The 27,235-nt window shown below is 43.9% G+C and overlaps 1 protein-coding gene across 2 annotated transcripts in view; it reads right to left on the bottom strand.

Annotated features, from left to right (window-relative positions):
• MTMR8 (myotubularin related protein 8) overlaps positions 1-27,235 on the bottom strand; it is a 73,196-nt gene that overhangs the window by 7,201 nt on the left and 38,760 nt on the right. For both annotated transcript variants that reach the window (XM_087727765.1, XM_087727766.1), the window contains exons 6-10: positions 19,166-19,300; positions 18,136-18,268; positions 17,234-17,343; positions 3,654-3,779; positions 992-1,041 (exon numbers count right to left, since the gene is read on the bottom strand). In XM_087727765.1, coding sequence (XP_087583891.1) covers positions 992-1,041; positions 3,654-3,779; positions 17,234-17,343; positions 18,136-18,268; positions 19,166-19,300 — 554 coding nt within the window. The remainder of the gene's footprint in view (positions 1-991; positions 1,042-3,653; positions 3,780-17,233; positions 17,344-18,135; positions 18,269-19,165; positions 19,301-27,235) is intronic.

Here is a 27,235-nt window from a genome sequence, read left to right as displayed (position 1 = left end):
CTCCTGGAGGCCCCCCCGGAGGCTTCAGGAGCTTCCCTGAAGCCTCTGGAGCGCGAAAAACCAACCTTATCGGCAAAGCGGAAGTTCAGGAATGGACTTCCGGTTTGCTCATAGGGCTGGTTTTAGCCCTCTGGAGCCTTCAGGGGCCCTCTGGAGGCTTCTCTGAAGGCTCTGGAGGGCAAAAAACTGACCCTATGAGCAAACTGGAAGTCAGTTCAGGTCATTTTTTGTCCTCCGGAACCTTCAGGGAAGCCTCCTGAAGGTCCCTGAAGGCTCTGGAGGACTAAAAACGGCCCTACTGACAAACCAGAAGTGACTTCCGGTTTGCTCATAGGGTCGTTTTTCATCCTATGGAGCCTTCAGGGGCCTTCAGGAGGCTTCCCTGAAGGCTCCGGAGAACTAAAAACGGCCCCATGAGTAAACTGGAAGTATATTCCTGAACTTCTGATTTGCCTGTAGGGCCAGTTTTTTGTGTTCCGGAGGGCACAAAAGAAGGCTGAAGTCAGCTGGCCAGCACGTGCATGCACGCTGGCCAGTTGACAAGGCAATGCCTTGCACACCCTGACAAAAGGCTCCATGTGCCACCTGTGGTTTGCCATCACAACTGTACAACTATCCAACTGTTTTTAAATCAGCAAATCCATAAATCAGCAAAATTTCAGCAAATCAGCAGAATCCCCCCCCCCTCAGCAATAGGTCCAGACGTCAATAAAAGTACTATCTTATCTCTGATCAAACAAATCAATCTTATCATTTCTGCTAATTCCATTATCTTCACAGTCCATTCTAGGCAGTGTTGTGAGGAAATGTTTGAATATCCTTATTTTTTTATTCTTATTTTCCCTTCGCCTGCCCCATAGCTTTTTTCTTTTATATCTTGTTATCTTTAAAAAAGGCTTCAGTTTAGGAGTCGTTTCTTTTTGTTAATCTTGTTCCAAGCGGGATGAAAAGAAGACCTCTTATTCTACATTTATAATTCTAACACACAAACCTGTGTGAGAATTTATGGCCCATCGCAATCCACTCCTTCTCTATCAGAACCTTTAATGTTAAATGAAAGAGGGAAAAAACAGAAACATGGCATTATAATGTGGCTTTATTTGTAGAATTCGAATCCTACTTTCAACCAAAAATAATGGAACACATGCAACTCAGGGTTGAACTGTGGGATCATTAGTGCTCTCTGATCATGGTGAAGACATTTCATTATCTAACCAGGTAACATAATCAGTGCTTATAAGCATGTAATTTGTCCTGCCACTATTGGTGAGAGTGTGATTTTCTCCTTAATTATGTAGGGTATTGTAGGTCCTTGATTAGGGTATTGTTTTCTGCTTGATTATTAGTCTGGTGTTAATCCCTGCTTATCTGCTGTTGATTGCTGCAGAGGATGTGGCTGGTCTTTTTTTTTGTTTCTTAGCTTTTTCTGGTCTTTTGAATAATATGTAAGTGTGGTTTATCTCTAGGTGTCTATTAATAGTTGATAGGTCTGAATATCAAGTTTCCAGGAATTCCCTAGTGGTTTTTTGGGGATTTAGCTTTAACTGCTCAGTTTTCCTGTGGAAACTATGGTTGAATAAGGACCCTCATCATGTTATCTTACTGCTTGTTTGTGTTCATGGATGCACTTTGTTCTGCCTGCCTATCCTATATATGTTGGGTAATGAAATGTCTGCAAGCAAACAACCAAACTTAAACAGCTCCAAGGACAACCTTCCCACCAACAGACCGCAGTCAAGATGGTTAATAAGAATAATTCAAACAACCTAGTACATATCAAAGTGCATAATAAAAGGAACAAAAATTCTCCAGCTGTATCATGCACACCATAATCTAGACCAATGAAATTATTCCGTGTCCTCAGATGTACGGATGTAATTTCAATTTTTTTAAAAAAACATTTCTTTTTAAAATTGAAATTACATTTGTACATCTGAGGACACCAAATAATTTCATTGGTCTGCGTGGATTATGCTGTGGGTGATACAGCGACATGTGGATGATACAGCGACATAGATAAAGAGAGCAAGCAGTCCTGGCGATTTAAATACAGGACTTCTCCATCCAAAGATTTGCTGCACCACCAGCTTTTCTTCCTCCCAGTTTGGTCCCTAAGTCAGGTAGCTGTGTTTCCACTAAAAAATAAAACATCTTCAAAAATATCTTTCCTCAACCTGAGATGTCTTTCAGTGAGATTTTTTTATTCATTAGAAAGATTTATCAAGGGCATGCAAGCTATTTCACATTTGAAATGCTCAGAGCTTTTCAGAACAGGGCCACTCAAGGTTTGGAATTCTTCCAGAATGGTTGAAATAACACGGGAATAGCTTTAAGAAAAGTATGCAAAGGATGTTTTGAACTTGAAATGTTTTGTATACCAGGGCCGTTCCAGTAATTTCTAGATAACCCTGCTTCCCTAGTAGCTTGTGTGCAAATAGATAACTGTCATTAAGACATTCCATGTGTCCTTTCTGTTGAAAGACTGGTGGAAACAGACTGGGGAGAAAGAAAAGGGTATAAGCAAGCTTGGTGAAATGATGCTTGCCTCTCCAACAACCTCTCTCTAAACCAAGGATGTCCAACCTTGAAAACTTTTAAGACCCGTGGACTTCCTAAAAGTACATTAATGAACTTTTAATGTATTAATATAATATTAATGTAAGTAAATGTAAAGACTGTACATGTGTAGAGGTACCAGAGGCGGGTTGCTCCCAGTTCGGCTGAACTGGTAGTGGAATTCAGGCCTGGGTCACAGAAGCCTGCCACGCCCTCAAACTGGTTCCCTCACCGCTGCTGAGCTGCCGTTGTTATGGTTTTTACTGACTGTGTGTGCACAGTTTACTATAAATTGTTCTGCGTATGCACGAAGAACAATTTACATTGAACAGTGCATGCGCGTTGCGAACCGGTAATAAAACCGGCAGCAACCCACCCGAGAGGTACATGTGTGCAACATGTACCACAACTCAGGCCAGCAATCTGGTCATTAAATGAAGCAGCCACTAAGTGAAACCACAACCCTGTTTATGATCTGACTTCAGCTTTCATTTTCATTATAGACCTGCAAGATTGTACATGCGAAGATTGAACACAAAGTTCCTTTTCATCATAATTTTGGGCGGTTGCTAAATAAAAACTGCCTCTATACAGTTACAGGTTTGTAGAGGTGCAGCAGGGTGTGTGTCAGGTCGGTCCTCCTCCACTTGGTGCCTCACAGGTATCCTGCCATCCAAGGCTGGGGATGGGGAGGGTAGTTGGGCAATAAAGCTGTGTGCGTAGGTGATGGGAAATAGGGAGGGGCAACTAACTGAAGCTCAGCACCAGTTTGTACCAGCATCCAAGACCCGACACCTTGAGAAAGAGTGTGGATTACCCCAAAGTGTTCTTAAACAATTCGGAGAGTTCTGATTGGCTGAAGATGGACTGGTCTTGGTGGGAGGGCTGGGATGAGGGGAAACCTTTCTGTATTTTTTATGTGTGGGAAACCTAGAGCTAGCCTGACTGTCCTACAGCCAATGTCTTTTTAGTAAAAGAATCCTTTGCTTCAATCATATGGAGCTGAAGGTCTTTCTTTCCTAAGTGATCAGACTGGGGCAGGTCTGACAGTGTGAAGCACTTAAAAAGCGGACCCAACTGGAAGATTTTCTGCTTACCATGAATCCTTTTAATGTCCGATAAAAAGGATCCAGAAGGAGACAAGCTAGAGAGCAGACTTGGGCTGTGCGATCCCAGCCATCTGAGCAGTGCACCACCACACTGGCTCCCTCATTTCTGACTGCCTGGAACGATAGGGATACAAGCACTTAAGATTTTTTTTTTTTTAAAAAAGAAATGATGCAAAGTTGCCATCAAATGCTGGGCTCTCCAATATCAACAGGCATAATAAAAATGAATGAAAGCAAAACATTAGTACTGATGGAGGCATGGAAGCAAAAATACCTCCTTTAATATCTCCAGTCCTCTCTTCGTTGCGACGAGTGTATAAGACAAGGTCAGAATCACAGAATTATAGAGCTGGAAGGGACCTTGGAGGTCTTCTAGTCCTTTTCTAGTGCTCAAGCAAGATACCATCCTGGACAAATGAATGTCGAATCTTTTCTTGAAAACCTCTAGTGAAGAAGCACCCACAACTTGGGAAGCAAGCTGTTCCACTGAATAATTGTTCTCTCAGGAAATTGCTCCTCAGTTCAAGGTTGGATCTCTTTTTAACATCCACCCATTCCTTCCTTCCCTCGTGTGCTTTGAAGAATAAGACAATCCCCTCTTTTTTGTGACACCTTCTCAACTACTGGGAGACAGTTATCATGCTGTTTCTGATTCTACTCTTCCATAGGCTAGAGCTGCTAGACATACCTAGTCCCTTCAACTGTTCATCATACTGTTTAGCACCCAGATCTTAACATCCCAAAAACAGAGAAACCCAGACTCTTTTTTCTCACATATCCTGCCTCCAGGGAGGCTGCACACCTCCTAACATCATCTAACCCAAAAGGTATTTCAAATGGACCCTAATGATGATGATGAATACTTTGCCCCCTGTGTGCAGCCAAAGCCATCTCTGTGTCAAGTTTCCACCATCAAATGAAAATCAGATCTGACTCCACGGCAGGTATCGCCAAAATGTTGCTCCTAATAAATGATTGGATTCCTTTTGAACTTTGTCTGGAGGCTCTAAGGACCCTGTGGGTACTATCACCCAAACAAGTCCGATGGGCTCAATACTTCAACCGTTTCGACTTCGTACTAAAGCACCTTCCAGGGGGGAGGAACTTTCTAGCTGACACCCTCTCCCACATGCCCCAGTACAAATGCAAAATGAAGCAGGTGGTGGATGCCATCATTTGCTCTACTCAAATAGCTGCCCAAGTGACCACTAGACAACAACGCTGTGACTGGCAAGATCAGACAGCAAGCGACCTAACCCCAAGACTCAAAACCAAACTACTAGTAGACACCTGGTTCCGAAACAACCAACACATCTTGACAAAGTGACCGTTAACTTACCTGAACAGTCCTTCTATGTGCGCTGCGAGGGGAATCCAAGCATGGGTTAACTTTGTCCATTAGCCTAGAGACTGAGTTACGTAATTGTTGACCATGCCTCCTCTGACTGGATAGTTCAGTTTTGTACAGGGCGGGGCATAACCTTTTCCTAGGGGGTCACAGCAACACTTGTAATAACAACACAAATAATTCATACACCATTCGAAAGCCCATCAAAAACTGAGTTTATTGACACGATTTAATAGTCAGTATGACCACCATTAGCCCTTCGAACAGCATTCAAACGAGGTGGATAAGAACACAACAAATCTTCAAACAGTTCCGTTCGATTTTCCAGATTTTTCAACACAGTTTCCAAATTCATTCTCAAAGTTTCAACCGAATATCGATTTTGACCTGGCTCCTGAATCATCAGAGCTTCCACTTCATCCTTAATTATGGCCCCAATGTTCTCTGCCGGATTGAGATCTGGCGAATTTCCCGGCCAGACGTCATTGCCCCAAAATTCGACATTGTTTTCCTTTAACAATTGCTGAGTCGCATTTGCACGCATGCAAGGAGCTTTGTCATGAAGAAAGACAGCCTCACCAACCACCAAGACATTGTCTGGATCACTGAGAAATGGAATGACATTCTCCAATAAAATTTTCTCACGGAAATAACTGCCATCCCAGGATTCCCCTTTATCCTTCAAAACCCAATGCAGTTTCTTGGCTGTGAAAATGACGAAAATCCCGATGCAAGTCGGATTGCGAACGATTTGTCGATATCGTTCATGTTTGGCGATGTCGTCGACGTCTTTAGCCCAAATTCGATCATTCTGGAAATTCGGTTTTCGAATGGCATAAACGAAGAATTCGTCAGATGGCGCCAAATGAAGAAAATCTTCCTCGGTCCATTCAGACAACCAATCGCACAACCAAAGCCGATCTTGAACGTGTGTTTGAGTTTTCAATGGTTTGCAAATGACGTGGAATGGCTTCAAACCTTCTCGTTCTCGATATCGGCCGATTGTCCTTTGATCAACTCGTTTTCCACGAATTTGAAGGATTTCTTGGGCCACTTTTCGGTTTCCTTTTCGTTGTTTGCGACTGCCAGTTGCAATGATGGCTTTGCTTTCTTGGGACAGTTGCAGAGGACGCCCTTCTCCAAATTTTGTGAAACATTCTTGGGCTGTTTTGTTCCAATTATCAGTAACCCAATCCGGATGACGTTTCAATTTGTTTGCAATCCATTTTCGATTGATAAACGTCGCTCCAGCATCACGAGCCTCTCGAAAGGCAATGCATTTTATTCTGTCAATGATCCTTTGTTCTTCCGAATCGAATTTTCCAGCCATTCTTAAAGCAAATTTAACATTTAATAGCTCATTCAATTCAGTTTTTTATGGGCTTTAAAATGAGGTGTCGCGGAAGTTGTAAACTGCTGTCGATCTTGCTGTGACCCCCTAGGAAAAGGTTATGCCCCGCCCTGTACGAAGGCTCAGCCAAACCAAGAGGTGAAACAATTGGCACGGAAGGCGGTAGCCAATGAGGGAAGTAAATCGATCCAATGTCAAGAGGCAGGTAGCCATAGTAGTGAAACGGAGTCTGATGTCAATGCCTGGACCAGCCGAAGCCGAGGGCGGGTTTGGATTCTCCTCGCAGTGCACATAGAAGGACCGTTCAGATAAGTCAACGGTCGTTCTCCTGTGCGCTGCTTGGGGAATCCAAACATGGGACATGCCAAAGCAATGAGAATCAAGGACGGAAGCTAGGCTGGTCAGGGGCCCCAGGTGGCGAGAGCACCCTCTGCAAGACTCACCGCCCGAAAGAGGCCTCTGCCGAGGCATACATGTCCACTTTATAATATCTTTTTTTAAAAAATAAATTTTTATTTTTATTTAACAAACAACACACACACATACAAAAGAAACAAAACCATCATCACATACAGCATGTCGTTTGGTTACAAGTGTTTTTACATCCATATTCTCGAATAGCATTTGCCATCACAGATTTTTCATCTAGTATAACTAAATACCTCACTTTCATTGTACAATATATGTTCAATTACAATTATTATTATTATTATTTTCCAGTAAACCTAATTCCCTTACATTCTTGATTATCTATTTGATAACAGTATACCTTTGTATAATCACAAATCACAATATGAAAATAAAATTACCAACCATTTATATTTGTATATCACTGTTTTCAATTATGCATAATTCCACCAATCAACTATCGAATATGCTTATGTTCATTATTGTCCTTGTACATCATATATTCAAACAGAAATATTATTCCTTCATTTTTCAACAAAATATTCTAAATAGTCACTACATATATATACCAATTTTTAATTACTTCCTTATTGAAATTATTTATCAACAAGATATCTTTTTAATATATCCTTAGGGTTATATATTATATCACTGATCCTCTATCAAGTATACATAAAATCATTGTTATCCTAGTCCATTTTGAAACAATTTTTTAAAAGTATTCAATTCATATATGTATCAGTTTTTCATTGTATCGTTGTTAATCTATTTCACAGCATAGTTATGTTATCATTTAACTCCTTCAGTTAAAACATGAGCAAAACATTTTTCATTTCCCAGTTTTTCCCCCCAACCATTGATAAAACATATCCCATATCTTATAAAATTGCTCGTCCTCTTGTTCTCTAATTTCAAATGTCAATTTACACATTTCAGCACACTCCATTATTTTTTGAATAACTTCTTCCTGTTTTGATATTGTTTCATTTTGCAAATACGATTCTAGCTGCTGTTAACATGTTTGCAATCAAATATTTTAAGTCTTTGTTATAGCTTTCTGGTATAATTCCCAGTAAGAAGACCTCTGGTTTAAAGTCTATGTGTTTGTGTATCATTTTCTCCAACCACATGTGAATTTTAGTCCAGTATCTTTTGGCTTCAATGCAAGTCCACCACATGAGCCCAGTATCTGATGACATTTCCAACATTTCTCTGATTTATTCTTGGACATTCTTGTAATTCTCGTTGGGGGTAGATGCCACCTGTAAAACATCTTATACAAATTTTCTCACATGCAGTAGACATTGTCATTTTATAGTTTTGAGACCACAATTTCTGCCATTTCTCTAAATCAATCCCATACCTAAAGTTTCCCCCTCAAGCTATCATAGTTTCTTTAACTTGTTCTTCTTGTAGTTTAACCTCCAATAAATATCCATACAGTTTTTTAATTACTCTTTCATCAGTACCTGTTAAGATTTTATCTAACTCAGCCATTTTGTTGTAAAAACCTTTTAATTTTCTATCTTCATTATATCTAGATTGTATCTGTACATATGAGTACCTATTCATTTCTATCCAGGTATAAGAGAACACCTATAGCCGAACACGTTTGTATATGTGGTAAAGGAGAAGTGGAAGATAATTCACATGTACTATTACACTGCGAGCTATACAGAGCTTGTAGGTCTGCATATATTCTCCCCTTATTAGAGAGATTGCCAGGGAGGGCAGAGAATTTTTATGTAGGCTTTCTCCTCCAGGACACTAACCCGGTTACCACGTATGCAGTGGCAAAGTTCTGTGCTGCTGCAATGTCCATAAGAAAAAAATTGGCTACAGTATAGTACCATCTTGTACCAATTATCTGGACATACCTTTAACAATCTTTGGACCATAATGTTATTATCCACTTTTAATGTAAATACTTTTAATTATATTTTAATGTTAGTATTTTTAATATAGTGTAAAGGCAAATGTATATTGCTGGTCTTTGACCGTAATAAAGATCTTACTTACTTACATTTCTATCCCTTGTTTCAACTCTTGGATAGATTTGAGTTCACCCTCTGCATTCAATATTTCAACATATCTAACTGTTTGTTCTTTTTATATATTATTGGATATGAAAATGCTTCAATCGTTGATATCCAGACTGGAATTTTTAAGTAGTGTAATCTTTTAACCTTTTCCCAGTTTAATAACAAGGCCTCCCTTATATAATGTCTTCTATAATAGCCATGTGCTTTAGTTCCCTTGTACCATAAAAAAGTATGCCATCCCAACAGTAAATCATGACCTTCTACATTCAATAGTCTAGAGTTTTTTTAGTATTATCCACTTTATAATGCCTGATAAAGGGCGATGGCGATGACCAGGTCACCGCCCTGCAAATGTCCTCCACTGAGGTCTGCATTGCCCAGGCCGCTGTGGTAGCAGTGCTCCTGGTGGAATGAGGAGTGATGTGTCTGGGAACCAGCCGGGATTGATTGTCGTAGGCAAGGGCGATGCACTCTTTTAGCCAGCGGCTGATGGCATGTGAAGATACCTTCTGTCCCATGGATGATGGCTGAAAAGACAATCTTCTGAATGCCACTGTGCATTTGAGACAGGGACACCTCGCACCTCTCCGAGTTGCTGATGGTCCCGAGGTGTAAGATGGACGAGGTTGGTTGCAGGTGGCTCTTTGGAAAGTTCAGGATGAAGCCGTGCCGCTGCAGAGTGTTGATTGTGCACTGCATGTCTTGAATGGCCTGGTTCTGGGATGATGATAGGACCAGGATGTCGTCCAGGTAATAGTTGACTCTTATGGGTACTGACCGGAGAGGCGGCTATGACCGCCAGCAGCTTCATGAAAGTTCGTGGGGCTGACAAGAGGCCGAATGGTAGAGCTCGGTATTGCAGGTGTAACTGCCTAAGCCAGACCAACAAGGTCCTGTTAAAGAAAGAGGTTGCCATGGCTGCCTGGTGGGTCTTGCGGATGACCAATTCGGCCTTACAGTCCTCCACTTTAAGGCCCTCTGAAATTTCGGATGGAATTAAGGCTGGGGAAGCTAAAGCTGCCACTGGTGGATCTACCGTGGGGAATTGGAGGATGCTGTCCAGCTCTGGCGTGGAAGCATAAAGCTTCCTGTCCCCGTTGCTAGGAGGAGGGACAGCAGTTGGCTGCGTCCATTGTTTTTAGACAACGTCAAGGAAGAGCTTCAGAAAGGGAATGACCTCCTGTTCTGCAAACAGACGCTCTGTATAATCAAGGCCTACCGCTCTACTAGCTTGAGTGGTAGCGCCCCCCACGTTGGTAGTGGCCTTTGCCTTATACAAGAGGGACTTGAACAATGCTGGGTGGAACAACCCTGAAGAGATAGGTTTGTCCTGTGCCAGAACCTCGTCATCAGAAAATTCTATGTCAGCCACTTCTCCCTCCTCGCCAAGAACCGAATCCTCGCTATATACCTAGGGGAGGGGTGATGGAGGGTCTGCCTGGGGTTGGGCAGGTCCCTGGGTAAGGCTGCTGGCCTGGACAATTGGGCCCTGTGATGCAATTCAGTATCAACGCCCTATGATATGGCAGCCGAGATCATTTGATGAAGCTCAGAGGGAAGGTCTAACTCAGGTCCTTCCACAGTTCAGAGCCCTGCAGCTGTAGGTGTAAAGGTAGCTGTGGGCCTAGCATGCGAACGTGCCTGGGCCGAGGCTGGACTGGCTTCAGAAAGGCTGGGGGGAGATTGGGCCTCCAATTCCCCCTCTTCGGATGCTATCCCGAGTTAAAGGGAGATCAGGAGACCAACCGTGGCTCCCAGTCAGGCATAAGGAAGAAACAGGGGAAGGGCCTTGGGCAACTAGCATGGACGGCGACCTACTTGCGGCCATGGTGGGTTTGGCCGAAGGCTTGGCTCTGTCCTTGCGCTTATCTGGCACCACAGAGGAGGCGCTAGCTCTCTGGCTAGAGGCCCTGGTGGTGGCCCTGCCTACCCTAGCGCTGGCCTCCAAAGCGTTGGAGGGGAGCAGGGAAGAATTAGAAGCCCTCGCACTGCCCCTGGAGATGGAATGATTGGCCATTTGAACCACGGGATGGATTGAAAGGCTCAACCTCATGTTCAAATTGTCAGTTGGTCCTACCTGAACTGCATGTTTCAAGAGTGATGTGGGAGCAGTCACTGAATGGATATTGTTACGGCCCAATTGCCTGGAGACTGAGGTAAATCTGAGGACACTCCCTCTGTTCCTCCTGGTGATTCCCCAGATTAACCGATTATTCGGAAGAAGGACTTGGAAGGGAAGAGAAGAAAAAAACCAATGGCAGCTTCTCTTCCTGAAATGTGAATGGTCTGTGGTTGTCTACTCAGGCCCGACACTGGCGCCTGACGGGCGGGAAGTGACTGCTTCCACACCACCCTTGAAACATGCAGTTCAGGTAGGATCAACTGACAGTTTCCAAGGTGGGGTGTGGGAGTGAATGGGACATACCCAAGCTAGATGTCCATGGGAGGGATTATTGGGCCTGAGTTTCCTGAGTGTCCAGGACACCCTGAAGAACCCGCCTCCCAAAGGATGCCTCAGCCGAGGCATATGTATCTAGCCGGTAATGCTTGATGAATGGTGAAGGAGAGGACCAGGCTGCAGCTTACAGATGTCTTCGATGGGGGCCTGGGTGGCCCAGGTCGCTGAGGTGGCCGCACTCCTGGTGGAGTGTGCAGTAATGCCCTATGGCACGGGCAGCCCTCGGGCCTCGTAGATGGCCAACCTAATCCACCTGCTGATGGTGGTAGGCGAGACCTTGGCGCCCTTGGAAGAAGTGTGGTAAGAGACAAAGAGGGCCTCCGACCGTCTGAAGGGGGCTGTGTGCTTGAGATAAATGCGCAGGGCCCTTCGTACGTCTAGGCGGTGCCAGGATTTCTCCCTCTCGGAGGAAGGGTGAGGATAGACGTCCAGGAGAATGACCTCTTGCCCCTGTGAAAGGGGGAATTGACCTTAGGCATGAAGGCTGGGTCGAGTCTGAGGACGACTCTATTATTGTGAAAGGTACCGAGGTCGGCCCTAGAGGACAGAGCGTTAAGCTTGGAAACCCTCCTGGCCGAGGTGATTGCCACAAGGAAGACAACCTTGAGGGTGAGGAGTTGAAGGGTAACCTCCCTAAGGGGTTCGAAGGGCGGTTCCAGGAGCGCCTGGAGCACCGTGGGAAGATCCCAGGAGGGGAACCGGTGGACCACCAGAGGCCGGAGGTTGGCCGCCACCTTGAGGAATCTTTTGATGACTGGAACTTGGGAGAGGGACTGGGAACCCTCCCCTCAAAGGATAGTGGCTAGAGCCAATACCTGTCTGCGTAGGGTGTTGTGAGCCAAACCTTTATCCAGGCCATCCTGGAGGAAGTCCAGTAACCTGAGGGACGGAGGCTGATGACAGCTCTACCTGCCTGGGTTGGCACCAGTTGGCGAAGGCGGTCCACGTCGCGTCGTAAATGCAGATGGTGGATCACCTTCTGGAAGCCTCCAGGGTGCTGATGACTCTGGAAGAGATCTGGGACACCCTCAATTGCTCCTGCTTAAGTGCCAGGTGGCTAGATTGAGCCACTCCGGGTCTGGGTGGATCAGACTCCCCTGGCGCAGCTCTACCCTCTCCTGTGGGATACGCCAAGGAGGGAGGACTGACAACTCCACCAGATCCACCAACCAGGGTCACCGCGGCCAGTGAGGAGCTGCTAGGATGATCTCTGCCCTCTCTGCCACTAGCTTCCTCATGACCTCTGGGATGAGAGGGAGCGGGGGGAAGGCGTACAGAAGGCCTGCCGGCCACCTGCAGCATAGTGAGTCCGTGTCCATCGCCCCCCCTGGGTGGGAAACCGGGATATGAAATTCGGAACCTGAGTGTTCGATGGAGAGGCGAAGAGGTCCACCGTCGGCTGACTGAACCTCTGGCTGATCTGGCCAAAGATGCTGGGATGAAGTTGCCACTCCCCGTAGTCCACCGTCTCTCTGCTGAGCCAGTCTGCCTGCTGGTTGTCCACTCTGGAGATGTGCTCCACTCGAATCGCAAGAGGTTCTGCTCCGCCCAGCACCCCAGGCGCTTTGCTTTGTCGCAAAGAGCCACAGAGTGAGTGCCCCCGTTTGGTGACGTGAGCCTTTGCCGCCACGTTGTCCGTGAGGACCAGGATGTGATTCCCGACGACCGTCTGTTTGAACTGGCGAAGGGCTAGGTGGATTGCCCTTAGCTCCAGCCAGTTGATGTTCTTCCGCAGGTCCGTCGGCGTCCACTGGCCCTGGGCTAACTGGGACTGCAGGTGAGCCCCCCAGCCGAACAGACCTGCATCCTTAGTGAGGACCAGCCTGTCCGGTTCCCTGAAAAGAGACCCCTTCGCCAGGGAGGAGTGGAGAGCAGTACCTCCACCAGTGGAGGGAGAGCAGTACCTGCGGGGTCACTAGACCTTGAAGCTGGCGTCAATTGTTCCATTCCTCTGGTGGGGAAGGAGGAACCATTGCAGGTCTCTGGCATGGAGGCGAGCCCAGGGGACGATCTCGATGCAGGATATGAGCTTCCCGAAAAGCCTGGAGAGAAGTGCTACGGGAACAGATTGAAGCCTGCGAATCTCCTGGGCCAATTCCACAATGCTGTCCCTGCGCTCCTGGGATAGGAAAACCCTACCCTCCACTGAATCTATAATGGTTCCCAGATGTTGGAGCCTGGTGGAGGGAGTCAGGTGGCTCTTCTCGAAATTAATCGAGAACCCCAGGGATCCCAAGGTACTGATGGTGGTAGTGAGATCCCTCTTTGTGCGGGGAGCTGAGGGGGCTAGGACTAAGATGTCATCTAAATAAAGTGGAGGTGAACCAGAAAGGAACGGAGGTAGGCCACGGCCATTACCTTTGTGAAGGTTCTGGGAGCAGAGGCCAGACCGAAGGGAAGGGCCCTGTATTGATAATGGTCTCCCTGGTATGAGAACCTGAGAAACCTGCGATGGTCAGGGGCGATCATAATGTGAAGATAGGCCTCTGTGAGGTCGATGGAGGCTAGGAAATCCCCCTGCCTGACCCCTTCCAAGATGGATTTGAAGGAGGCTATCTTGAACTTCTGGTAGACTATTCTGGAGTTCAAGAGCTTAAGGTCTAGGATGGCCCTCCACCTCCCCTGAACCTTTGGGAACTAGGAAAAGGTGTGAGTAGAACCCTGATCCCTTCTCCTCCTCTGGAACTGGCTCTATGGCACTAATGTCCAGGAGATAACAGATGGCTTAGTGCATGAGGGCGTGCTTAGCCGGGTTCTTGGAGGAGGAAAAGGTGCTGAATCTACTGGGTGGAAGGGAGCGGAACTCCAGATGGAGTCCCGATCTGATGGTTTGGAGGACCCAGGCATCTGAGGTGATGCCTTCCCAGCGGTCTGTGAAAAAGGAGAGGTGACCGCTGATGGGTAGATTTGATCCCGAATCACCCTTGCAGAAGAAGTGGCCGCCTCTCCCCCCTTTGAAAGGGCTGCTAGCCGGCCTGCTGGGGTCTAAACCTCTCCCTGGAGAACTGGCTGTCCTCCTGTCTGGAGTACCTGGGAGCAGAGTACTTTTGAGCCTGGTTGTCCCGCTCCGATGGTCAGTATGAAGCTCTCCTGGCGTATGGCGCCGCTCGGTGGTCTGCGCGTCTGGCGGTGGATGGGAAGACCTTTCTTTTATTCTTATGCTCGACGAGGATGGGGTCCAAAGCGGGTCCAAAGAGCTTGTCTCCTGTGTATTCCGCCTCCGCCAGGGGCCACATTGCCCAGAAATCAGCCTGCCAGTAACAAAGCTATAAAAGACGTCTGGACGCCACCGAAGATGATAGAATCCTGCTAGTACTAGGGGTGGGGGTCTGGCTAGTGGGTGGAGGAGGATCCAGATCTGCTGTGGCCTTGGCCTTGCACAGAAGGGAACTGAACAAAGAGGGAGGGAACAATCCTGCAAAGGAGGGGTTTTCTGGGGTGGAGGGGTCCTCATCTTCTCAAAACCCCAAATCCTTCTGTTCCTCCGCCCTGACTCTGAGCCTTTGCTGGCAGTGGAAGGTGATGAGGCTCATGAGTCCCTGGGGACTGAAGACTCAGGCCTGGCTGGGTGATCCCATGGAGCCTCATGGGTAGACCGGGGCCTGGCTCCCTGAAACTGATGCTGCATGCCTGAGGCTATGCCATCTACAATAGCCCTGGCCAGCACATTCTGGAACCCTTCTGATAGTTCTGGATAGGCAAAGGAAAGGGTAGGGGGCCCCCTGTTGTCCCTGAGCTCAGGGGCCTGAGGGGCCAAATGCTGCCTGGGAGAACCCACTGCCCTACGTCCAAAGGGGTCCCCCCTTGCCCCCGGTGAGTGAGAGGGAGATAGACAGGGGACTACACTCCGAGTGCCTCTCTGGACCTGGAGAGCCAGGTTCCTGTGAGGGAGAAGGGGGCCTGCAGGGAGAGCGAAACCTAGCTGGCGAGGGGATGATGCAATCCCTAGCCATCCTGCTCATCGCCCTGGTAGAAGGGGCCTCCTGCCTAGGTCTCTCCCTTCTGGATGATTTGGAGGAACACTTCCTAGGAAGTGATCTCCCCCTGGGCCTTGGGTCTGCCCTCCTTGAGGGTCCCTCGCCCGGATCAGAAGGCCCTGGAGAGCTGGGAGGCTTGGCTCCCTTGCGCCGCATGGCATCCACCATCGCAGTACTCATGGTTGTGGTGAATTGCCTCTCTCTCTCTTTCTGCCTCTGTGGCCTGGTCTCCCTGGGCCTCGTGGATACAGTGCTCCTTCGGATCCGGGCCCTTCCTGACCGTCCGCTGATCTGCAGACCGAACAGAGACCGTTGCACTGCTCTGCGCTGGGCCCTCCCCGGATGGCCGGCTCAGAGCTTGCCGGACGATCCTGGTGCTTCTTGCGGTGGTGAGGAACTGCAGCAACTGAGACCAGTTGCTTTGTCACTCTGCGCATGCACCCACGAGGCCTCAAAATGGCGACCGCTGGTCACATGGCCCGATTCCTAGAGCGGTTCCGGCTGAACTGCTCCTTCTTCTTCTTGCTGCCTCCAGAGTCTTCGTGGATCCTATGGCCTCCTCTTCTCCTCCGGATGGCAGCTGGCTGGGAGGCTCGGTTTTCGCCTCTCCTTCCAGCGGGTGCCGATGTTGCGGGGCCTGCGGGGATGCAGCGAGCGCAGGAGGCACTTAGGCAGCCAGGCAAAGGGCGCAAAACTGAGGCAGAAGAGGCAAACGATAAAAGGTAGCTAGAAAAATTCCTGTAAAAATCTAAAAAGGGAAAAAAATACTACAAAAATCCTAACTAAATACTATTCACTGGAGAGTCACTGAATAGCTCCTGTTAGGCCAAAGACTGAGGGAGTGTCCTCAGATTTACCTCAGTCTCCAGACAATTGGGCCGTAACAATACCCATTCAATGACTCCTCCCACACCCCACCTTGGAAACAGAGAATACACTGCTACGAATAGTGAGGCTGTCTCTGGCTGCTGACTCGAGCTACTGTGTATGCTGACAGGAGAATACAGCAAAAAAAGCCGTTACAATCAGGCATGAAATGCAAGACATGCCCCCTTCTGGCCGCTCGTTGGAGCGCAGCTAAACTGCTCCCAAAATGGCGACCACCATCAAGATTGGTGCGAAATTCCCAACGATCACTGTTCCGCCAAATTCCTCCCGCAAACCGAGGAATCGCGGGGTCTACCCAGCGGCAGTAAAGACAGAAGTAAAAGCGGCACAGAAGCGCAAGGTGGCAAAACCTCCCAAGGGACAGACTGGCGTGAGAGCGGTGAACCAACTCCCAACCACAGCGAACAGAGAGTGGCAAATCTACTTTCAAGCGCACACTAAGGTGAGTCAGGCGTTTATTGAGCCTTCCATGGCAAAAATCTCCCCCGGCCACTAGAGTCTTAGGGAAACTGCCAGACGTGCCAAAAAGATGCGAGGCTGACAGTGAACTGCCACCCTCCAGAGACAGTCAGGCACAGAATCACACTTCATTGCTTTTAACCAGTAATCAATTAAGGCATGAAGAATCCTGAAGAATGAGATTTGTCTAATAGTCCTAGAGCAAATTGTTTTACGTCTCTTTAGGCTGAACTGAGTTAAAAAACTGAATGATCCAGTCAGAGGAAGCGTGGTCAACAATTACGTAACTCAGTCTCTAGGCTAATGGACAAAGTTAACCCATGCTTTGGATTCCCCAAGCAGCACACAGGAGAAAGAGATGACCTCGCATGGAAGGGGACGAATCCCTACGCACCCTAATTCTCCAGAGGAGCCACGGCCCTAAACCAGCAGGCTACTTTGGGTTCCTAAAGACTTTACACTTAGCCCGGAGGCTAACCTGAAGAAATTTGAAACTGCTGACCACTCATTTTTCCAGGTTTTCTTCAAAGGTCTAGCTTCAAAGGTCTAGCTCCCCCAAACAAGAAAGACTGCACACTGGAGAACATGCAACTTTTCCAGGAATTTGCAAAATGATGCAAATTCAGAGTTGTTTTACCTTCGCGAGGAAGACTCCAGCATCCATCACAGCTTTAATGTGTCGCAACCAGCCTGAGTTTTCGAGTCCTGTAAGGAAGTCGCTCATTGAAGGAGACTTTGCTTCACACACTAAAAAAGAAAGAGGAACCACAGTTTCAGTAAAGAGACAGCCGAGGTAACAACGAAGGTATTTCCAGAGGCTGATAAGTTATAACCTCTGCATCCACACCACGTTTCCCTTGGGTAATTTCTCACCAGCAGTACAGGCAGTCTTTAACTTATAACCATTCATTTAGCGAGCATTCAAAGTTATAACGGCACTGAAAAAAGTGACTTAAGACTGGTTTTTGCACTTATGACTGTTGCAGCATCCACATGGTCACGTGATCAAAACTTGGCAACTGGCACATATATACGACAGCTGCAGGGTCCTGAGGTGATATGATTGCCATTTGTAATCTTCCCAGCCAACTTCCAATGTCACTGGGGAAAGCCAGATTTGCTTAATAACATGATTCACTTAACAATAGCAGTGATTCGCTTAGCTGGCAAAACAGATTGGAAAATGAGACAAAACTCACTTAACTGTTGCACTTAGCAACAGAAATTTGGGGCTCAATCTTGGTTGTAAGTTGAACACTACATGTATTACAACTTAAGTAACAAACCAGGATTTATTTATAATGCATACTGCATCACTGTTACACCAAAGTGATTCAATCAATATACACCATCCTGTATTTACATTCCCAATAAAAATAATATCTTCCTCCTGAATAGTTCATTACTGCAAAGCACAATGCCTGCTAAGAAGTCAGGTAAATCGAACAAGCCGAGGACACAGTCAGAGTCTGCTAATGTCTTCCATTCAGAAGTTCCCTCTGGGTCTGTGTAAGCAGATAACTGCCAAGCACATCCTACCTTCTAGGAGTTTCTGCAGGCTGTTCCTCATCACGTGGATGTTTTCAATACCGATGAATTTAAAACGGATGCATTCGTAATTATCCACATTCTCATAGCCCTTTCCAGCAGCTCGGTTGGCCATGGCATTCAACTAGAAAAATTCAACATTATTTATCTGCTGCTCCAATTATACCAATTGGGCTGGCTTCCCTAATTTATTCTGTCAACTAAGGATAAAGAATGCATAGAAATGAAGCAAAATTTACCATTCTATATCACAGATAGTAATCAAACTAAATTCAAACAGAGCACCATACTCCAACTTCATTGCATATCTGTCCCCAGGACCTGTTCAAGGAACAAGCTTAAATCACTTCTAAAATCCAGGAAAGTTGGAGGTGTAGGGATCTCTGGAGGGAAGCCTGCTATAAATAAGAGGGAAGGAATCACTTTTGAGATCATCTAGTCCAACCTCCTACTTGAACAGAAGACCTTATACCATTCCAGACAAATAGCTATCCAGCCAAGGTGGCGCAGTGGTTAAATGCAGCACTGCAGGCTACTTCAGCTGACTGCAGTTCTGCAGTTCGGCTGTTCAAATCTCACCGGCTCAGGGTTGACTCAGCCTTCCATCCTTCCGAGGTGGGTAAAATGAGGACCCGGACTGTTGTTGGGGGCAATATGCTGACTCTGTAAACCGCTTAGAGAGGGCTGAAAGCCCTATGAAGCGATATATAAGTCTAACTGCTATTGCTATTGCTATAGTGTCTTCTTCGAAACCTCCAGTGGTGGAGCACCCAGAACTTCTGGAGGCAAGCAGTTCCGCTGATTAATTGTTCTGACTGTCAGGAAATTTCTCCTTAATCCTAGATTGCTTTTCTCTTTAATGATCTTCCACCCATTATTTCTTGCCATTAGACATACCTAGTTCCCACAAGGATTCATCATACACTTTAGCCTCCAGCCACCTAACATTTGAGAAATTCTAGGAGTTGAAGTCCACAGGATGTAAATTAAGCCAACACCCAGGGTTCCATGGAAGAAATACCTTTGGCCTTGTGTCTACGACGTACATGAACTGGCTCCCTGCTTTGGCTTCCCTAATCGCCTGCAGCATCTGTTCATCTTCCAGGCAGCGAGTGCTAAATCCAGACAAAGGTTGGCTGCATCTGCAGATGGCGGCCTGAAATACAAAGGATGCGTAGAGTGTAACAGACATTCAGAACTGAGCACTGATGTACCTACTCTTCCTTTTCAATTTGGATGCAACTTTTGCAAGACTACTGAGAGGTGTTGACAAGGGCATGCATGAATATCAGAAATATGTTTGGGATAAAGTAGTACAATTTGGAAAGAGAGGTTATATAGTTTGAATACTCCTTGGATTGAATTAAAGGCAGTCCTTGACTTACAACCATTTATTTAGCGACCGCTCGAAGTTACAACAGCAGTGAAAAAGTGTCACATCCATTTTTCACACTATGACTATTGGGGCATCCCCATGGTCATGTGACCAAAACTTGGCTGCTTGGCAACCAATGTATATTTATGATGACTGCAGCATCCCAGGGTCACATGATCACCATCTGTGATCTTCTCACCTGGCTTCTGACAAGCCAAGTCAATGGGGGAGGACAGATTTGCTTAAGGATGGTGTGATTCTCTTAACCATGGCAAAAACGATTGTAAAATTGGGTAAAGAACAGCCTTGCTTAATAATGGAAATTCTTGTCCCAACTGTGATCATAAGTCTTTTCCAAGAAGATATGATCATTTTGTGTTCTCTTTCTTTTGCTCCTTCATCACCTTCTATTTATTTGCCATCGATATGGGGAAAATGCTGAGAAAGGAATGCAAGTGAACCAAACAATGTTAAAGGGAAATTTCTCTAGGAAATTTAAATCCATCCCAAAGTAATTTTGCCCAGCCTTGAGGTGAGAGCACTATAGGAACAATGAAGCTGGCAACTCAGCAGTTTATTCCACACTAAGAATCAGTCCCTCAATCAGCCAAGTAATAAAAGAAATTATCTGCTCCAAGCTATTTCCCTCTGGTTCAAAAAACAGATCAGCAGAGATGAGATGTAATTAGTTGAAGGCTGCCCTGCATAACTCATTTTGAGGATTGAAAAAGCACAAGATGCCTTTTAGGCTGTTCTAAATGGAAAGTTGCCATCTAGAACTTCACACAATTGAACTTGATGACATATATTTCCCTAAGATCCAATGAAGGGAGTTGCTGCAGTCAGCAGAAATTTTAGCAACCAACTGGCCTCTCCAAAATCCAGTGGCCATAAAGAACATTGCACAAGGAAGGCATTCCTCCCAACCAGCAAAGGCTGATCTTTGCTGGCAAACAGCTGGAAGGTGGCTGCACTCTCTCCAACTACAACATCCAGGAGTCTACCCTCCACCTGGTCCTGAGTCTCAGGGGTGGTCTTTAAACTTTCTGCTTGCTTACAACTGTTGAAGTAAACTTCACTGCACTTTGTTTCAATAAAGCTATTGGGATCCCCCCCCCCCCCCCAACACAAAAAAAAACATTGAACTTAGCTGGATTCCAAACACTTGCGTACATTAAAAGATACACAGCCTAACATGGTATTTTCCAAGTGCTGATGGTGTTTTTAAAACAAGCAGGTGCCTTGAATCCAAGATCTACAATGGTTCCCATTTTATTCAGAAAAGGCAGTTAGTGTCATGCTTGCCTAAGGTGATCAGACGTCCCGATTTTGGCGGGACAGTCACGATTTCTAACAATTTGTCCCGTGTCCCGGGGCGTTTTTAAAAAGTCCCGATTTTCTGGCTTCATGTTGAAAACCCAGTGGATTTGCTTAAGAAATCCTAACCGGGGCAAATTAAAAGACACTCTGTCTAACCTCTCTCTCTGTGTCAGTACTTTCATTGAAGATATTAAAACGTTAAAGCAAGAAAACAGACCCCCCCCCGCCGCCTTTTTTACCTCCTTTTATAAGAAAAGATGACCCAGTACCATAGAGCTCCAGGAAATACTTTGGCTAGAAAAGTAGGGAGTGTCTCCTTCCTGGATTTTCTGGAGGGGAAGGGCACGGAGGTTGGAGGGCGGCTCGTGTGGGAAAAATGGTGAAATATTTTACTTTGAGAAAAATATTTCCCTGGGACTATTCAAAGAAAAATATTTCCCTGGGACTAATTTCACCATTTTAATTTGCTCAGTTCTTTGTATTAACATCTACATCATTCTGGATTGACTTGGAGTGCCTGCCTGCTGGTAAGTGAGCTGGTTTTTTTCTTTTATTTTTTTAATGTATTTTAAAATAATATTTTATTTATTTTGCATAGGATTTTTTAAAATAGTTTTATTCTGTGTGGATTCTTTTTTTAAATTGTCTTAGACTATTTAAAAAAGATTCTATCCAAAATAAATTGAAGTGAAACCATTTTTAAAAATTCTATGCACAATACTTTGAAATATATTGTGCATAGAATTTTTAAAAATAGTTTTACTTCAATTTATTCTGTGTGGAATAGTTTGAAATGTTTTATTTCAATTTATTCTGTGTGGATTCTTTTTTTAAATTGTTTTAAGACTATTTAAAAAAAAGTTTCTATCCAAAATACAAAATACCAGCTGCAGTTATTCACTTAAGAACTGTGGCAAGAAAGGTGGTATAGTGACCAAAGTTACAATGGCATTGAAAAAAGTGACTGATGACCATTTTTCACACTTAGCAACCATTTTCACACTTAGCGACCGTTGCAGCATCCTCATGGTCACGCGATCAAAATTTTGATGTTTGGCAACAGATTCATATTTATGATGGTTTCAGTGTCCTGGGGTCATGTAATTGCCTTTTGTGACCGTTTGACAAAGTCAAATGGGGAAACCAGATTCACTTATGCTACTAACTTATCAGCTGCAGTTATTCACTTAAGAACTATGGCAAGAAAGGTGGTATAGTGACCAAAGTTACAATGGCATTAAAAATGGCAGTTGGACTTACCTGAACTGCATGTTTCGAGGAAAGGTGTGGGAGGAGTAACCATGGGTATTAACCAAGCCTTCTTGCCTATTGGAGACTGAGGTAATCTTTTTTTTTTTTTTTTTTTTTTTAAGAGAACTTTTTTATTTTTCTTTAAAAAAAAAACACAAATATGTCATCATTTGTCAATCATTAAGACATTGAAGTACAATTTTTTTTTTGTTGTGTATACCCCTCCCTCCCTCCACCCCCCCATCCCCCCTCCTCCTTCCCCCCCCCGACTTCCCAGAACCCGTACACGGTATGGATTTTTAACTAACACAGTCTAAAATCTATTGAGAAAAGAGAAATAAAGAAATTAATGACATTCTAGATTGAACTTAGCTTCTTCTTACTGAACTGACTTTTAACAGTTTAAATCATTTCTGATCTTAAGCATAGGCTAACTGGGATTTCTTAGTCCCGTATTTATTTTGTATATAGTCAATCCATTTTTTCCAGTCTCGTTTATATCTCTCATTTGAATGATCTTTGAGATATGCCGATATTTTAGCCATTTCAGCTAAGTTTGTTACTTTCAATGTCCATTCTTGGATTGTAGGCAAGTCTTCCTTCTTCCAATATTGCGCCACCAACAGTCTTGCTGCAGTTATCAGGTGCAGAATCAAATTGGTCTCTACCACTGTAAAATCAGTACATATACCTAGTAAAAATAACTGAGGAATAAACTTTATCCTTCTTTTAAAAACATTTTGCATGACCCACCATATTTTTATCCAAAATGCCTTAACCTTTTGGCAGGTCCACCATATATGATAATATGTAGCATCGAGAGAACCACACCTCCAACATTTAGGCTGTACATTCGGATACATAGAAGCCAACTTTTTAGGATCTAAATGCCATCTATAGAACATCTTGTAAAAATTTTCTCTCAGATTTTGAGCTTGTGTAAATTTCACATTTCTTACCCAAATTCTTTCCCATGTATCCAACATTATTGGTTCCTCAATATTTTGAGCCCATTTTATCATACAATCTTTAACTAATTCTGTTTCCGAATCCATCTGTATTAATACATTATATATCCTCTTTATATGCATTAAGCTTTGATCTCTTATTTGTTTAAACAGATTATCCTCAACTTGAATAAAACCAATTTTTTGATCTATTTTCCACCTAGCCTGTAATTGCCCATACTGGAACCATGTTTGAACTACCTTCTCCTCTTTTAATACCTCTAAAGATTTTAATTGTAATACCCCCCTTTCCGAGGTAAGAAGCTGTCTGAAAGTAAATCTGTCCTGTTTTTGTGCTGTATTCATATTTTCAATTGCATGTCTAGGAATTGCCCACATGGGTATCTTGTCATTTAATTTATATTGGTATTTCTTCCAAACCCGCAATAAAGCATTTCTTAAAATATGACTTTTAAAGTTCTTATCCAATTTTTTGTTGAATAACAGGTAAGCGTGCCAACCAAATACCAGATCGTGTCCCTCAATGTTCAATATTCTATCATTGGTTAAATGAATCCAATCACTAATTACAGATAATGCCACTGCATCATAATATAGTTTTAAATTAGGTAGTTTCAGTCCTCCTCTCTCACGTACATCTTGCATTATTTTCATCTTTACCCTCGGCTTCTTTCCTGCCCACACAAATTTGTTGATACCCTTCTGCCATTCTAAAAGGTTCGCATCTTTTTTAAGTATAGGTAACATTTGGAAAAGAAATAAAAATTTTGGTAAAATGTTCATTTTCACTGCCGCTATCCTGCCCAGCAAAGATAAGTGCAATTTCTCCCATTTTTTCATCTCTGTCTGTATGCTATGCCAAAGTGGTTCATAATTATGCTTATATAACTTCCCATTTGAAGTTAAAATGTTAACTCCAAGATATTTGACTTTTTTAACTACCTCACATCCTAGCATCACTCCTAATTCTTCCTTTTGTTTAATATTCATATTTATAGCTAATGTTTTGGTTTTTCCTAAGTTTATTTTAAAGCCAGACACTTGACCATATTGATTAATCGTATTCATTAAAACCATACTGGATTCCTGCGGTTGTTCCAATATTATGACCAAATCATCCGCAAAAGCGCGGACTCTATATTCTTGCTGCCTAATCTTGATCCCTTTTAAACCATCCAAGCCCCGTATTTTATTCAACAATACTTCCAAAGTTATAATAAACAATAATGGGGACAAAGGACAACCCTGTCTTGTACCTTTTCCAATTTGAATAGAGTCTGTTAAACTTCCATTGACTATGATTTGTGCTGTTTGCTGTTGGTATATTGCTTTAATTGACTGTAAAAAATTATCTCCTATCTGCATTTTTTGCAATATCTTCAGCAGAAATTGCCAGTTAACTCGATCAAAGACCTTCTCAGCATCCAAAAATATAAACGCAGCAGGGATCTGGTTGTTCTTTCCCAAATATTCTAATGCATTAATAATTAATCTGACATTACTTTTCATCTGTCTCCCTTGTATAAAACCTGTTTGGTCCGTATGTATCAATTGTTGAATGACCAACATTAACCTATTTGCTAATATTTTAGTAAAAATTTTATAATCTACATTCAGTAATGAAATGGGTCTATAATTTTTGGGTTGAGTAGTATCTTGATCTTCTTTGGGTATCAAAGATATAAACGCTGTCTTCCAAGATGGAGGGACTTTACCTTCCGTTTGAATCATATTAAATAATTCTCTAAGAGGTTCTACCATTTCTAACTGTAAGTTTTTATAGTAAACCGCTGTCAAGCCATCTGTACCTGGTGCTTTCCCTGGCTTTAATTGCTTAATTACCTGCAGGATTTCCCCCGAGGTTATTGGTTGATTCAATTTTTGCCTGTGTTCTTCTCTAACTGAAGGTATTTTCTCCTTGTCTAAATATTTGTCTATGTCTAAACCATTAATTTTATCCCCTTTATACAGTTCTGTAAAAAATTCCCAGAAAGCCTTTTGAATCTCTTCCTGTTGGAACACCTCCTTCCCTCTGTAAATCAGTTTAGATATATTTCGAGTTTTCCTTTTTTTCCTAATCTGATAAGCTAACCATCTGCCAGGTTTGTTTGCATTACAAAAAGTATTGTGTTTTGCATATAATAAATTAGTAGCTACCTGGTCAGAGATCAACATGTCAAATTGAGATTTTAATATGTTAATAGTTTCCTTAACCTTTGTATCGTCTGGTTTCCTTGTTAACTCCAGCTCTTTTCTCTTAATTTCCTCTTCCAGTTCTGTTCGTTTTAGCCCTTGCTTATTTCTATGTGTTTTATTTATATTCATCAAAACTCCTCTCATATACGCTTTGCTTGCATCCCATACAAATTCCATAGATGTACCCTTATTCATATTCAAAACAAAATATTCAGATAGTAATTTTTTACAATCATTAATATAGTTTTCATATCTAAATAAATTTTCATTCAGTCTCCAAAACCTTCTTGCCTGCACTACCCTTCCCAACTCCATCCAAACTGGGTTATGGTCCGAAAGGACTCTAGCTGCAATCTTTGTTTTCTTGACCCTAGAAAGCAAATCATTAGTGGTTAGAATAAAATCAATCCTTGAAAGGGATTGATGCCTGTCCGAGAAGAAAGTGAAGTCATATTCCTCTGCATTTCTTTCTCGCCAGATATCTCTCAATTCAAAATCATCCATAATGTCAAAGAAGGATTTGGGTAACTTTGCTCGCATCTTGGTATTTAGGCAGGAAATCTTCTTATCTCTCTTAGTGTCTATCACTCCATTCCAGTCACCCAATAGTATACAGGAACTATAGTCCCACTGTACTAATTTAGCATGAAGATTTCTATAGAATCTATCTTGCTGTTGATTGGGTGCATAAATTCCCAAAAGTAATGTCTTTTTCCCTTCTAAGATTAAGTCTAAAGCAATATATCTTCCGAAGGGATCTGCTTCTATTAATTCAGCTTTCATATCTTTTCTTAAGTATACAACTATACCATTCTTCTTTTCCATAGCAGAAGCTGCAAAATGTTGACCAAGTTTTGAGTTGATCAAATATTTTTGATCAGTTGACTTGATATGAGTTTCTTGCAAACAGATTACATCGTTCTTAAACTGTTTAAGATAATGAAATATTTTCTTCCTCTTCTGTGGAGAGTTCAGTCCGTTGACATTCCATGTTAAAATCTTAGTTGTCATCTTTGGTTGGTTGAAGCATTTTTAGAGCTTCCTGCACGGCCTGTTTAACCTTAGGTTTAGCTCCTCCCACTGCTTCCAGATTTGTTGTTGTAGTTCCTTGATCGATGGCCGATGATTGTTGATACTGTTGCTTCTTAGCTTGTTTCTCCATACGTCTAGTAGTCATGCGGCTAGGTCTTGGTTCCATAGCACCTTGCACTTCTAGAGAAGAGAGATGCTCCATCTTGTCTGGTGGTTGTGTAGTTTGCTGTCTATCCTGTCCTTCTTGTGGTCTTTCTCTAGGTCCAGATGGTGCAGGGTGTCCGGCCTTCAATATATTATAATAAAAATCTCGGGCTTTCCATACAGAGTTGAGGCGGTACCTTTGCTTATCAAATGTAAATATGATGCCGAATGGTGCATCCCATCTATACTGTATCTGACGGTTTCTGAGTTCTTCGACCAAAAAAGCGTAGTCTCTTCTGGCTCTTAACATTTGAGGTGGTATCTCTTTCAAAACAGCCAGGTCTTGACCGCCAATTTGAAGCTTAGTGTTATAAGACGCTTGCAGTACCATATTTCTGAACTCTCTTGTAGTAAAATATATAACGATGTCTCGAGGAAGCTGCTTCTGCTTTGCCAGCCAGGAGTTAACGCGGTAAGCTTTGTCAATTTGCCAGCCTTGGTTGGTCCCTGGTCTTCCCATCAGGCGGTCAAAAGCTTCCGATAGGATCTGTTTCAGGTTCTCCTGTTTCTCCTCACGCAGCCCCCTTACTCTTAATGCGAGCTCCATTTGTCGGTACTGTATCATAATAATTTCTTTTTCAGCATTTTCCACTTTTTGTTCCACCACCTCTGTTTTCAATGTCAAGTTAGCATTGGCATCATTAAGAACCTCTAGAGTATCTTCCACTCCAGAAATATGTTCTGTTAATACAGTTACAAGACTCAGCATGTCGTCTCTAATTTTATCAACCTTAGCCTCAAATTT

This window comes from Thamnophis sirtalis, unplaced genomic scaffold, assembly GCF_051295495.1.
Source record: "Thamnophis sirtalis isolate CommonGarterSnake01/CBP01778 unplaced genomic scaffold, rThaSir2_p1.2 scaffold_13, whole genome shotgun sequence".
NCBI lineage: Eukaryota > Metazoa > Chordata > Lepidosauria > Squamata > Natricidae > Thamnophis > Thamnophis sirtalis.
The sequence above is the reverse complement of the archived record's forward strand: the minus strand, read 5'-3'. Positions and strand labels throughout refer to the sequence as shown.